Here is a 15,389-nt window from a genome sequence, read left to right as displayed (position 1 = left end):
TGACATCATCACGCCTCCCACGTAAGCAAGTGAACTGACTGTCAACGCAGTGCGTAGAAAACCAGGAAGAGCTCAAAAAAGCGCTGAAGAAAACATGCATTATATAATTGAGAAGGCAGCGAAACAATAAGAAGCCAGCGAGTGACATATACAACCATATTCATGAGTGCTGCTACTTCGGAAACAAAGCAAGGTGCCCACGGGTAATGCAGGATACAAGTTTAATGAGAGGACGCAGGATATAAATGAGAGTTTTGATCACTTTGTAACTAAGTTAAAATTGCACGTGAAGGGCTGTGCTTATGCAAATTTCGAGAGACTGTGTTTGTGGGGGATTGACAGTTAAGGCAGGTGGGGGAGTCACGTCATCATCTCCCCTCCCATTCACCTCATTTCGCTCTGAGCTGAGCTCCGCAGCTACCACACGCAGTGTTACGGAAGCGACTTTGTGACGCTGCCACCAAATACTCACAGAAAAATCCACAAGTTAATACACACGCTGTCTCTACAGTTTCTCCACACTGAATCTTCCAGGCGCTACTTACAAAAGGTTACATTGACAATCGTGTTACGTTATTTTTAAAATGTTTCCTTTTCTTAGCACAAGCACAGCTGAGAAGCTTCGATGCATATGCTCCATAACACGTTAAAAAATCACACATTTAATCACACTTTGCAATACAAGGAAAGGGTAAATTCTGTCAATGCATGTTTTCATGGTACACCGTATTACATTGATCAGCGCTTCCCGATTCATTTTACACTCGCACACCCTTGGTTTGAGAAGAAGTATGAAAAAATATGAGGTTAACACAGAAAAACAGATCACCAATTGAAGCTTTATGAATAATCGATTCGCCATCAATAATTGTTTTGGTAAAGCCATACTCAGTGTATTCATTAGATGAACGGTAAAAAAGTAAGAGCGAGGGGAGGGTGACTTATTGAGGCACGCAGGCAAAATCACAATAGCACGCAGGCTCGATGTAGTACGCGTCAACTCGATCTGAATTGCGCGATCACATTCGAAAAAATATATCTTTTCAAGTTCTATTTAGTCCATATGTGTCAAACTCAAGGCCCTCGGGCCACATCCGCCCGGCGTGTAATTATATCCGGCCTGCAAGATCATTTTATATATTAGTATTATTAATGGCCCGGGGATATGAAGCGCTGGTAACACAATAAACTACAGATCCCATAATGCAGCGCTTCAGCTGCCTTGCCGAACACTTACCGCGTTAATCAAGTCTAGCTTATGATGCTGCAAGTTATTGCGAAGCTAGCCCATACGATGCCAAAGAGAAAAGGTGATTCTCAACATAGAGCCTTTAAAAACCGATGGGAGGCTTAGTATATGTTTACTGACATTGCCGGTAAACCTGTGTGTCTCATTTGTGGAGCTAATGTGGCCGTAATTACAGAATTTAATCTAAGACGGCACTATGAGACAAAACATCAAGATAACCTGAAAGACCTGAATGCAATGCACAAGATACAGAAAGCAGAAGAGTTAAAGAAGAATCTGACACTTCAGCAGACGTTTTTACCCGTGCAGAATCACAAAGTGATTTCAAGTGAAGCTGCTTTTATGGGAGACACAAATGCACCAGTGCAACTTGCCCCACTTTCCCTGTTGCCAAGTAATGTTGAACCAAGTCGGCACAACGGTATTCCCAAATACGCACTTTGCTGATAAACTGATCGCACTGCGCACTGAGTTTGCACGCCGCTTTGGTGACTTTGAAGAACAAAAAAATAATTTTGAGTTGTTTCGCAACCCATTTGCCGTCGATGTGGAAACTGCACCTGTGCAGATGCAGATGGAGGTGATTGAGCTGCAGTGTAATGGCACACTGAAGGCAAAGTACGATACTGCATGGCCCACACAGTTTATTCACTCCATTCCCGCAGAAATGCTCCAGCTCCATCTACATGCGGCTCGAACCTTGTGCATGTTTGGTAGCACATATCTGTGTGAGAAGCTCTTCTCAGTCATGAAGACTAACAAAACAGCACACAGGAGTCGCCTCACTGATGAGTGCCTGCAGTCCATCCAGAGAATCTCCACAACACAGAACCTCACACCAAACATAAACGAACTTCTTACCAAAAAAAGATGCCAGGCTTCCAGCTCTGATAAAATGACATATAAGCAAAGACAACTGAATGATTTGATTTGTTATTGCTGAAAAGAACAAATTGTATTTATTTTTCCAGGTTTTGTTATGCACCATGTTCATATTTGAATTTGTATAATTTTGACAGGATATATTTTTATGGAGAGCAAAATATAAGTTATTTAAGGTTTGAGTTGATTTATTCCGGAATAATATTCTGTCGACTAAATAAAAATTCCTTCTATTTAAAATTTTAATAGAACTTGAACATATACGATAGTTGTGTGTGTGTGTGTGTGTGTGTGTATGTATATATGTAGATATGTATGTATATATATATGTGTATGTATATATATGTATTTGTGTGTATATATGTGTATGTATGTATATGTATATATGTATATATATATGTATATGTATATATGTATGGATATGTATATATATATATGTTTATATGTGTGTGTGTGTGTGTGTATATATATATATATATATATGACAGCAACACTCATCACTCAGAACAGTGACAAAACAATTACATTGACAATCATGTTATGTTATTTTCAAAATGTTTCCTTTTCTTTTTCATTGCTTCTTTAACACACTACTTCTCCTTTGCTTGCTATTATATATATATATATATATATATATATATATATATATATATATGTGTATATGTATATGTATATGTGTATATGTATATATGTATATGTAATTGTATATGTATATATATATATGTATATATGTATATGTATATATATATATATATATATATATATATATATATATATATATATATATATATATATATATATATATATAGATATAGATATATATATATATTGATATATATTGATATATATTGATATATATATAGATATATATAGATATATATATGAGATATATATAGATATAGATATATATATAATGTGTGTATATTGTGACACTAGAGGGCACTGTCGCTCCTCTAACCCGGTAGACAAACATCCAGGACACCAGGTAAAAGAATAAAAAGGTGCTTTAATTCTTCCTCATTCTGTAATAGTGCCTCTAAGCACCCTAGCCACCATACACAGGCAAGTAATAATAGTAATAATTATTCACAGTTCTCTCCTCCACACCTTTCAGCAGGTTCTGTCATCTACCTCCCAACTCCGGCTTGCTTGCTGGGTTCCCAACAGTCCTTTATATAGTCCTTGACCCAGAAGTGCTTCTGTTCTTCCTCACACATGACTTGCCAGCACTTCCGGGTCAGATGGAGGGCTTTTGAGTTTTCTCCATCCCCGTGACTTGGGAGTACGTCTGGGCTCTACGGAAAGTAAAAATTTCCTGGTCTTCCTGCAGCATCTCTTGGCTGCAGGGCTGTGAAGCCAAACTCCAGATCCCATGGTTCCATGCGGGAACTTGGGACACCACTATGCTGCAGGGAAACCCCCATCTAGTGTCCTGGGGGAGGCACTGTCGTAAAGTAGCTGCCTTCCCCCATCCTTCCATTCTTTTGGCTGTATATACATTAGTGCTGGGCAACTTGAAGTTTTTAATCACAATTGATTGTATACAATCACAACAATCACATTGTTATGTACAAAATTCAATAATGAACTCAAAAGTAGTGTATTGAGTGTATTTGGTTTGCAAACACTTTAAACAAATAAAGTGCTTGTTAACAGGAGTATTCCCTTTACATAGTAGCACTTAAAATATTACATTTAATGTAATCAAATCAAATATAAAACCAAAGCTGTTTGCTACTGCCAGGGTATTAAAGTTTTATTTAGTTTGTTATAGAAAAACAAGTCCAGAGCCACAATCACAACATTATAACGGGCACCTTCCGAGCAACAGCAAGTTAACATTTCTAAATCTGTTTTCTTTTTTATCTGAACAGATACCAGCAGAAACATTTTCTTTTATCAGGGAGCAGCATAAACAGTCCATGTACAGTAGCAATTCGTTGAGGGATAACATTTTTTCCAAAAACTCAGTTTTCTGAAAAGCACACAAAGCAATGGTTTCATACATAAATCAGCATACACCCGTTTGCACGATGGGCTGGCTGCCTGGCTGTCTTTGTGAGACAGGTACGTGCGGGTGGCAGTTGCAGTGAGATGCAATATGGTTTGACCTCCCATCATCGTGTCTGTCCTCCCAGGCAAACAATGCCATAGGTGTATCGGCTACACAAACGTGTTCAGCACCACGATAAGCTGGGAACCGATCAACTGATGCCGGTACCTCACTTTCGTTTTCTATTTACATATCCTGATCACTTGCCTCCAATTTAGCGAAAATACGAAAACAGTCATCCACAGATTATTTTGCTTTGAGCATTCAGTTTGGTATCTCTCCTCTTGCCATTTTAGAAGCTGTGTGCTCTTTGCTACTCACGCACATGCAGGGAATCGAGGCCAAATCAACAAAGCTAACTTTCTTTCTAGCAAAAGCACGTCAAAAAGCGATACCACAAGAAGATCACTGAGGCTTTCACAATAATAATAATAAAAATTACGTTAACGCGCGATAAAATAATTGTCACCGTTAATTAATTAATGTGTTAACACTATAATAATGCATTAACTTACCTAGCCCTAATATATACATTATATAGGGATGAGTTCACTACCCACAGCTCATGACCATAGGTGAGGGTAGGAACATAGATCGACTGGTAAATTGAGAGCTTTACCTTATGGCTCCGCTCTTTTTTCACTATGACAGACCGATGCAGAGCCCACGTCACTGCGGACGCTGCACCAATCCGCCTGTCGATCTCACACTCCATTCTTCCCTCACTCGTGAACAAGGCCCTGAGATACTTGAACTCCTCCACTTGGGGCAGTATCTTGCTCCCAATCTTGAGAGGGCACTCTACCTTTTTCCGGCTGAGGACCATGGTCTCGGATTTGGAGGTGCTGATTCCCATCTCAACCGCTTTACACTCAGCTGCTAATCGATTCAGAGAGAGCTGAAGATCACGGCCTGATGAAACAAACAAGACATCATCTGCAAAAAGCAGTGACCCAATCCTGAGTCCACCAAACCGGACCCCCTCAACACCCTGGCTGTGCCTAGAAATTCTGTCCATAAAAGTTATGAACAGAATCGGTGACAAAGGGCAGCCCTGGCGGAGTCCAACTCTCACTGGAAATGGGTTCGACTTACTTCTGGCAATGCGGACCAAGCTCTGACACTGGTTGTACAGGGACCGAACAGCCCTTATCAGGGGGTCCGGTACCCCATACTCCCAGAGCAGCACAGGATTCCCCAAGGGACATGGTTGAACGCCTTTTCCAAGTCCACAAAACGCATGTAGACTGGCTGGGCAAACTCCCATGCACCCTCCAGGACCCTGCGAAGACTATCCGACGGACCCTCCTCTCCAGAACCCCTAAATAGACTTTTCCAGGGAGGCTGAGGAGTGCGATCCCTCTGTAATTGGAACAAACCCTCTGGTCCCCTTTCTTAAAGAGGGGGACCACCACCCCAGTCGGCCAATCCAGAGGCACTGGCCCTGATGTCCATGCGATGTTGCAGAAACGTGTCAGCCAAGACAGTCCTACAACACCAGTGCCTTGAGGAACTCTAGGTGTATCTCATCCACCCCCGGGGCCTTGCCACCAAGGAGTTTTTTAACCACCTCGGTGACCTCAGTCCCAAAGATGGGGGAGCCCACCTCCGAGTCCCCAGGCTCTGCTTCTTCATTGGAAGGCATGTTAGTGGGATTGAGGAGGTCTTCGAAGTATTCCCCCCACCGACCCACAACGTCCCGAGTTGAGGTCAGCAGTGCACCTTCCCCTCCATATACAGTTTTGACACTGCACTGCTTCCCCCTCCTGAGACACCGGACGGTGGACCAGAATCTCCTCGAAGCCGTCCGAAAGTCGTTCTCCATGGCCTCCCCAAACTCCTCCCACGCCCAAGTTTTTGCCTCAGCAACCACCGAAGCCTCATTCCGGTTGGTCTGCCGGTACCTATCAGCTGCCTCCAGAGGACAAAAGGGTCCGGTAAGACTCCTTCTTCAGCTTGACGGCAACCATCACCGCCGGTGTCCACCAACGGGTTTGGGGATTGCTGCCACGATAGGTACCGACCACCTTACGGACACAGCTCCGGTCAGGCAGCGCCACAATAGAGACACGGAACATGGCCCATTCGGACTCAATGTCCTACACGTCCCTTGAGACGTAGTTGAAGTTCTGCCCGAAGGTGGGAGTTGAAGCTACTTCTGACAGGGGACTCTGCCAGACGTTCCCAGCAGACCCTCACAATATGTTTGGGCCTACCAGGCGTGACTGGCATCCTCCCCCACCATCGAAGCCTACTCACCACCAGGTGGTGATCATTTAACAGCTCCGCTCCTCTCTTCACCCGAGTGTCCAAGACATGTTGCGGCAAGTCCGACAACATGACCACAAAGTGGATCATCGAACTGAGGCCTAGGGTGTCCTGGTGCCAAGTGCACATATGAACACCCCAATGGTTGAACATGGTGTTCATTATGGACAATCCGGGACGAGCACAGAAGTCCAATAACAAAACACCACTCGGGTTCAGATCGGGGGGGCCATTCCTCCCAATCACGCCCTTCCACGTCTCACTGTCATTGTCCACGTGAGCATTGAAGTCTCCTAGCAGTACGAGGGAGTCCCCAGAAGGTATGCCCTCTAGCACCCCTCCAGGGACTCTAAATAGGGTGGGTATTCCAAACTGCCATTCAGCCATGCACAAACAACAGTTAGGACCCGTCCGTCCCACCCGAAGGCGGAGGGAGGCTACCCTCTCGTCTACCGGGGTAAACCCCAATGAACAGCCTCCAAGAGAGGGGGAAATAAGTATGCCCACACCCGCTCGGCACCTATCACTGGGGGCAACTCCAGAGTGGTAGAGAGTCCAGCCCCTCTCAAGGAGACTTTGTGCACTAGCTCAGGCTCCTTCCCTTTCAGAGAGGTGACATTCCACATCCCAAGAGTCAGCTTCTGTAGCCGAGCATTGGACCGCCAAGGTCCCCACCTTTGGCCACCACCCAACTCACACTTGACCCAACTTCCTACAGGTGGTGAGCCCTTGGGAAGGGGGACCCATGTTGTCTCTTCGGGCTGTGCCTGGATGAGCCCCATGGGTGCAGGCCTGGCCACCAGGTGCTCACCATCAAGACTCACCTCCAGGCCTGGCTCCAATGGGGGGCCCCGGTGATCTGCGTCTGGGTGAGGGAAAACGTCGTCCGAGGTTTTTGTTCTTCATAGGAGGTTTGGTTGAACCGCTCTTTGTCTCATCCCTCACCTAGGACCAGTTTGCCTTGGGTGACCCTACCAGGGGCATAAAGCCCCGGACAACAGAGCTCCTAGGATCATTGGGACATGCAAACCCCTCCACCACGATAAGGTGGCGGTTCGAGGAGGAGTCCACTTCCTCCCAATACAGGCTATTGGATGCTGGTGACTGGCCCCTTTTTATAGAGCACACTTTAAGGACTCCAGGTGCCCAACAAGCTTCATTCGGCAGCACTTCTGCCACACCCGCAAACGTCCATTCGCCCCCGTTAGTGGCCACGGTCCCATGGCCCGGCAGGAAACCAAGTGTGCTGCCCTCTGTCGGTCAAGAGGAAAAACTGTCCTGGAAGTACTCTCTGCCCTGGGCCTTCCATAATCAGAAGGTCCCGGTCAGCTAAGGGCCCGACCGTCTGCCACTATATATCTATATCTATCTATCTATCTATCTACAGTATATATATATATATATATAGCCTTTGTATACTACTATGAAAAAAAGAACAGGAACAAGCTGCTTCCCTGGTGTAACACAATACCCGTTGTTTAAAGAACTGACAAACAGGTTATATGGACTCACAAGCCATCCTTTTACTGTTACAAATTTAAGATTAAAAGAACTGATTTAAAATTCTATTAGAGAGTTTCAATTACATCTTACAAAGTGTAAAATGAACACCACCCTTTTCTTAGTTATTATTGTACTTTACTTTTTCTTCCACATGGGGAAGGTCTACCAGCTGGTATGGGCAGCAAAACTGTTTATTCCGTCTTTTGTAAATGACCTTGGACTGTATAGAGGATTATTTTCTGCAGGAATATTATTTACTGGAGTTTTTGTGATCCTCTCCTTGATGACAGTTTGCCTTGTCAGAGTTCTTAAATTAAAAGGTATTTATAGTAGTATGAAAAGTATTTATATTTAACTTTTGTGACTGATTACTGTTTTATCCTTTTGTTCACTGTAATAATTATTTATGTATATTTTGTAAGGTTTTGTGCTTTACTGTATATCATATTTGTAAAAATGTGTAAGCCCTCTCTAGTTACTCAGTGAAGAGCACTATAAGAGAATAAATTGAACTGAATGGACAAAATTGCTTCTTCTAGGAATGTACCTTCACAAAGATGAGGACAGACAGCGCTCTCAGGGTAGTTTTCAGTGGTTCTTTGCGTCTCAAGTGTAAAAATGCTTGCTGTCAACGTTGGTACTTCACCTTTAATGGTGCAGAGTGCACCGGTCCCCTACCAATTGAAGCCATTATCTACCTGGATCAAGGAAGCCCAGAATTAAATTCAACAATAAATATTCACCGAACTTCATCAGGTAAGAGCTATATACAGTAAAGGCTGAGTTATCTGCTTCTTGGTAATTCTATGTTTTGAAGTTGACTGAAGAAAACTAAAAGGGAAAGCTGGTTTCCTAGTTTTAATTCTGTTGTAACAGATAATTAATATGCACATAAAACTGCTAAATATTACTATATACTGCAAAGAGAGACCAACTGTTATGGGATTACACGAGTTAAAAAGTCAAGAACTACTCTGTATAAACTAAACAAATGCTGCAAATGGAACATTACTATCCAAGTGAATGGCAAGCACAAAAATTGATTTAGGGCAAGAAAATGCTCCTTCACAGGCACCAGCAGAGAATACTTTCATTCTGTTTTCAATGGTAAGTTTTCTGAAATGGTATTATAGAATAAAACGAAATATTGACAAAGTGGTTTATCTGTGCCAGTGCATTCAGTGCTGTGGTACTGGTAACATCTTGTTAATTTGTTTATTTATTACCAGTCACGTAGCATGTTTCATTATTGAATGCTGCTCCTTTATTATCTGGCCTTACATATTATTGTCAGTGGTCTATAGGAGAAATGAAAGTAAGAACTGCATTGTACTACGTATAAAACATTATACGTGAACTTTTGCCTTGTAGTCAAAAATAAAAAAAGTTTTCCTCCTGTCTATAACATTTTTATGAGGATGAATTTCAGAAGTTATGCATTTAAAATAGATGGTTGTAGTTCTCAATAAACCATTGGTTATTTCTTTGTGATTTAAAATAGAATAATTACTTCCAAATTGAATATGGTATAAAGGCCACCCCAGACTAAACTAGCCTAGAATTCTTACTCTTTGTAAATTATTGATTTAATAATTTCACAAGAAAAAATATTATTTAGGAATCTCTTTAAAACATCTTATGCAGATGTCAAGAAAAAACTATTCTGCCCCTATGACCAAATCTGTGGGTGACAGAACCAAGTGTGGTAACTGTTCTGTTTGTTTGATTGCAGTGGAGGGGCTTTGTGAAGGGATTCATGCAGGACTGGTAGATGTAGGTGTATGGGTGGGTACCTGTGCAGACTACCCACGAGGAGATGCATCTACTGGATGGAATTCTGTGTCAAGGATCATCATTGAAGAACTTCCTAAATGAAATACTGCTGTAAATATCAAGGTTTTATTAAAAATACAGCTTTTTCATAATGTTCTATATAGATTATAAAGATAGTTTAAAAATAAATCGGATGAATGCAGCAATCTTTTTATACATTTAATGCTTACAAAACATAATTTTTAGCATACAAACTGTATAGACATTTGGAGTGTTATGTTTTGCAACAAGATCTTTTCATTAACATATTGAAGTAAATAAAATTACCTGTTTATACAGAAATTAAAAACTGAATCATGAATTAATCTATTTCTTTGTCATGGCATTGTAGTACTGGCATGTGTCTCCCAAAAACAAAACTACTAAAAAGATTTTTCAGTATTTTGCCTATTCATTTACTTGTTTTAAGTGTTTCCTCCATTAAAAACAACTTTTTTTCTTTTCGTAACAAATTCCTCAAGCTGTTCTTCAGCTTCAACAGAAGTTATTAAAGGATGTACCAAATTTTCTTACTAACTGACCAGTTCAGGTTGAAGATGATGCCCAACCTGCTAGCTGCACTGTGCAGAATGTGAGAAACTGCTCCCACTCAACACAACCCTGTGTGTTTGAAGTTCTCTTTCACTTATGAAGAGGCCATAGTTTGAAATACTTTTTATTTTACTGTGATAATTAACTATATAGTGACTATATATAGAAACTATAGTGTGAAACTAGTGCAATGAAAGCAAAGTATCACATTGTTGTATTTAACTTAATATAAATACTAAAAAGGCCATTGAGTAGAAAAAACTGCGTTTGAAGGCAAAACAAATCTTGCATTAATTACAGTGCATAATGCATAAAGAATTTACACAAGCAAACCTTTTTAATAATTATTCTGTAAACAATGATGCAAATTTAACAAACTGTCAAATTATTTTATTAAAACTTTAAACATAAAAAGATATCAGGTAATGGCTTTTCTTAAGGGTACAAAAATCAAATTGATAAATAAAGCAAAGTAGAACAGCCATTCAAAATTCAGTGTTTAGCAAATATAAAGGATTACATCTTACATTTGTACTTAATTTTTTTTTAAACAACTTTATTGTCTGTCTTAAATGACTATGCATTTTTGTGTTGACATAAAAAAGACAGTCTGTTGAATTACCACAAACACTTATAATATTAAGGTTCCACTAACCAAGTCCTTGCAAAACTATGAAAACGTTTCAAAAGTTGCCACTTTCTTCACTACGAGTAAAATGGGCCCTTTATTCTTCACTGAGATCCACAGAATTTTCTAGGTAGTTACATTAAAACATGAGACACAGTTTCATAGACTGCAAATGTAATGCAACAGGCAGGAGTCACTTTAATGATATTAGGTATCATTCCTTTGTAAAAACCATAAATTCCTTCATTCCTGCAAGATATAAAAATGTAAAGCAGTTCAAGAATTACAGTAATTAAAGTAATATTTTAGAATATCTATATAAGACAAAAAATAATAAATGAGGTTACATCACACACACAAAAAGTCACTCCTAAATACACAGTGGCTGATAGGATGAAAACTGACTTTGTTCAAACCTGATGAGAAATGCCTGTCTGTTTGGCACCCTTTCCATGTAAAGGACATTAGTCAAGCTGTATAGATATCACTACTTTTGGTGCCTTGGCCCATTAAGCGACTTACTCAGAGTGACACAGTACATATGCCACCCTCCGTTTCTAAAATATATATGCAGTGTTCATGTCACTTAATAAACATAGACACTATAACATCATTTTGAAACATGTAAATGATCTTTTTAACTTAATGCTCATATTTAAAGATGACATGTCCATTATATTGTGCTAGAGTCATGAAATACTATGCTGTATAATTTATATGCAACACAAAGGGATTTACATCAGAACAAAAATACCCATTCATTCATTCATTTTGTGACTTGCTTAACTAGTTTATGGTGGCAGGGTGAGAGTGCCTGCCTGCCTAAGCAGCCCTGAGGGTAAGCTGGGGATCAACCCTGGATCAATACACTCATTTATACTGGGCCAATTGTAACTCATGTAACATGTGAGAGGATGTTAAGGACACAGAGGATTCTTCAGATTCACAGTAGCAGTGCCAAGGTCAGCATCCGAGCTTAAGTCTATATACCTGTGAAATAGCAGCACTGGCCACAATGCTGCTATACAGCCTCATAAAAATAATTCATTTTTCAAAATTCCAATCCTATCGCAATGCAACCACTTTACATACCCCCATGTTTTTCTGATGACATCAACCATTCCCATATAATTGTTATGCTGATCCTGTAAGCGAGCACGGACCACTTGATAGGGATACGTTGCAGACACTGCAAATATTTTGGAAAATCCTGCCATTGTTATGTATTCAAAGGAATTCTGTTGTTAAGAAAAGAAGTATATGCAAAAAAAATATCAGAAGCAATCTATATATAACCAGAACAGTCTCATAACATTTACATACATACATACCTAAACATCCACCATTTACATACATGTTTTCACATGGAGACCTGCTTAAGGGGTCTGGTTAGTACTCAAGGGGTATCTTCTAACTAGAAGGAAGGGGAAAAACTGCTATAAGGGAAGATAGTAATTGTGTGAAGGAAAGGAATGGAAGGTCACAGGTAACTAGCCTGAGCAGCAAGAGGGTACACAGGACACTAATGTCACTGGCAGTGGTAGTTCTACCTGTGCTTTGGACCCCAATGTTTCTCACTTAGGTGAGTGTCTGTTGTTTGGGGCCTTCTGCTACTTGGGCCTTGCAAAAACACCAGGGACTGGCACAGTGTGCTTTGACAGGTTTTCCTATAACTGTGAAGGGTCACACTGAACCCACTAGATCTTGATAGAGATTCCAGGAGAACGCTAGAACCTGTTTTAATGTTTAAAATGGTCATTGACAAATCTAGCTAAATTTACAGGTAGGAATAAAAAACTATATATATATATATATATCTATATATATATATATATATATATATATATATATATATATATTTTAGGTTTATAATTATTAAATATATATAAAAACACACACATACAGTGCCCTTCATAATTTTTAGGTCAAAGACTCATTCTTCCTTGATTTACCCCTGTGCTCCACAATTTAAAATTACAAATCAAACAATTCAGATGCAATTAAATTGCAAATGGCAGACGGATAAATTTTGGTCATACCATGCAGAAATGACAACATGGCCCCCTTATTTCAAGGCACCATAATGTTTGGAACAATTGGCATCACAGGTCTTTATGATTACTCAGGTGTGTTTCCTTAATGTAGGTATAAGAAAATCTGGGCTTGCTTCTACCTTCAGACTACTTTAGGAGTCTGTAGTTGCTATTGTTCAACATGAGGTCAAGAGCCAAGCCAATGAAAGTCAAAGAAGCCATTATGAGGCTGAAAAAAAATGAATAAAACCATTAGTGACATCAGTAAAACTTTAGGATTACCTAAATCAAACTGTCTGGAATATCATTAAGAAGACCTCCACTGCTGATGACAGAAGAATCCTAAGTATAGTAAAGAAAAAACCCCAAATGCCTGTCCAACAAATCAGGAACAGCCTTCAGGAAGCAGATGTGTTATGTGTCAGAGACTATCTACAAAAGACTTCACAAATAGAAATACAGAGGCCACACTGCAGATACAGATACAAATGACTAGTTAGCCACAAAAACAACATGGCCACATTACAGTTTGCAAAAAAGAACTTAAAAGGGCCCAGAATTTGTGGATGGACGAGACAAACCTTAACCTGTATTAGAGTGATCACAATGCAAAGTGTGGAGACGAAGAGGAACTTCCCAAGATCTAAAGCGTACCACCTCATCTATCAAATTAAACATTTACATTTCACACCTGTCAATTACGCTTGTGCTTCTGAAAATACCAGTATGATTCTCAAATGTGAACAAACTGTCAAAAACACGTCATTGGACACACAAGGCATTTGCTATTGAGGAACAAACAATCAATTTTTGCTACTAAGCATGTGTCACAAAGGTAGAAAGATGGAGTTATTTGTGACAACGATCGTACTTCATACTTCACCCCCTTACAGTGGCTTCAAAGGGCAAAAAACAAAACAGACACAATAAAATTAAACAATGACAACATGTAATTAACAATAAAAAGTGAGAACATGAAATGAACAGCAGTGTGTTTTAAACTTTACATAACGTCTTTTCCTAGTGTCCCGATGTTTGTTATACAGTATGTGTATAGGAAAGCGAGATATTGTGGAATGCTCCCAACCTTTGGTTTTCGGAACTCTTGGTCATAGATTTGTGGTTGGGGTGGGGACTTAAGCACGAAATTATGATCCCTCCTCCCCGGAGGATATGGATATATACAAAACTACAAAACAGATGTAAAACTTGGGGGCTTTGCACAGTATAAACTCCTGAAACAGCCCCCTTGTGACAGCACTGCTCTTAAGTGCATTTTGTTTTTTGTTTAAAGCTCAAGATTTTGCTGTGGAAGCACTAAATTAGATTAATAACCGAGTGTGAGAAGGTTAGGCCCTTAACTTCTTCTTTCGGTTGCTCCCTTTAGGGGTTGTCACAGCGGATCATCACCAATGCAATTATACTGGAAGAATATTTAGGACAAAAATAAATAAGCAAAATAAATCAAAAACTGTGTTTGTTGGGGTTTCCTCCCATAGTCCAAAGACACACAGGTTACGTGCTTTGGCGATACTAAGTGTTGTGTGTGTGTGTGTTCATCTTGCGATGGACTGGCGCCCAATGCTGGCTGGGAAAGGCTCCGGCAGACCCCTGTGACCCTGTTCAGGACTAAGTGGGTTTAAAAATGACTGACTGACATAAAGGAGCAAGAAACAAAAGGTATATTTCGTGACCCATTTAATTATTTATACTTGCATTTCATGTTCTTATTTATTTAGTGTAACATTTCACAATACTTTTTTATTTTCATTTTATTTATTTGTGTATTTATCCATGCAACAATACAATTTCTAAACCCACTTTATTCTATGCAGAAGCAGAGGCAGAGTCACAGGGAAGCTGGAGCCTATCCCAGGAAGCATAAAACGCCTTTCTTTTGTCTGTGCCAATTAAATATCATATAAATCTCATTCATCAGTTTACAGTGTGCCAGCTTTGCCGGTCAGTACGACCCATGTAACCATGTTGGGCCAAAAAAAAAACACAAAAAATAAATCTCTCTTTCTACCTTTTTGGCACATGCATAGTAACAAAAATCGATTGCTTCTTGTTTGATAGAGAATACGTGTGTCCAATGATGTATTTTTAACAGTTTGTGTACGCTTGAGAATTATACTTGTGATTTTCAGAAGCAGCCATAATTTTCAAAAGCGCAAGCAAAATTTTCAGAAGCAAGTTTAAGTTTCAGAAGTACAAGTGTAATTGACACGTGAAATGTAAATTTGACTTAAATTATTACAAGTTATTTTTGACAGCAATCTTACTCCATACACTTATATTCATTGATGATATAACTACTGATGGCAATTACACAATGAATTCTGAGGTGTACAGACACTTTGTATCTACTTAAGTTCCAGTAAATTCCTCAAAACTCATTAGATGGCA

At 39.9% G+C, this 15,389-nt stretch overlaps 2 protein-coding genes across 4 annotated transcripts in view; one reads left to right on the top strand and one right to left on the bottom strand.

The window, feature by feature from the left end:
- LOC120516166 (collagen triple helix repeat-containing protein 1-like) overlaps nt 1–10,169 on the top strand; it is a 44,559-nt gene extending 34,390 nt beyond the window's left edge. For all 3 annotated transcript variants that reach the window (XM_039737643.1, XM_039737644.1, XM_039737645.1), the window contains 2 exons: nt 8,495–8,711; nt 9,688–10,169. In XM_039737643.1, the coding sequence (XP_039593577.1) occupies nt 8,495–8,711; nt 9,688–9,830 (360 nt within the window). In that variant the 3' untranslated portion in view covers nt 9,831–10,169. The remainder of the gene's footprint in view (nt 1–8,494; nt 8,712–9,687) is intronic.
- Nucleotides 10,170–10,694: 525 nt separating this feature from the next.
- The window catches only part of LOC120516165 (mitochondrial folate transporter/carrier-like), an 81,218-nt gene continuing 76,523 nt past the window's right edge, over nt 10,695–15,389 (bottom strand). Inside the window, exons 6-7 of the mRNA XM_039737642.1 lie at nt 12,040–12,185; nt 10,695–11,196 (exon numbers count right to left, since the gene is read on the bottom strand). Coding sequence (XP_039593576.1) covers nt 11,082–11,196; nt 12,040–12,185 — 261 coding nt within the window. The 3' untranslated portion in view covers nt 10,695–11,081. The remainder of the gene's footprint in view (nt 11,197–12,039; nt 12,186–15,389) is intronic.

This window comes from Polypterus senegalus, chromosome 15 (assembly GCF_016835505.1).
Source record: "Polypterus senegalus isolate Bchr_013 chromosome 15, ASM1683550v1, whole genome shotgun sequence".
Taxonomy (NCBI): Eukaryota; Metazoa; Chordata; class Cladistia; order Polypteriformes; family Polypteridae; genus Polypterus; species Polypterus senegalus.
Note: the sequence above shows the minus strand (reverse complement) of the source record. Positions and strands in the feature narration are given on the sequence as shown.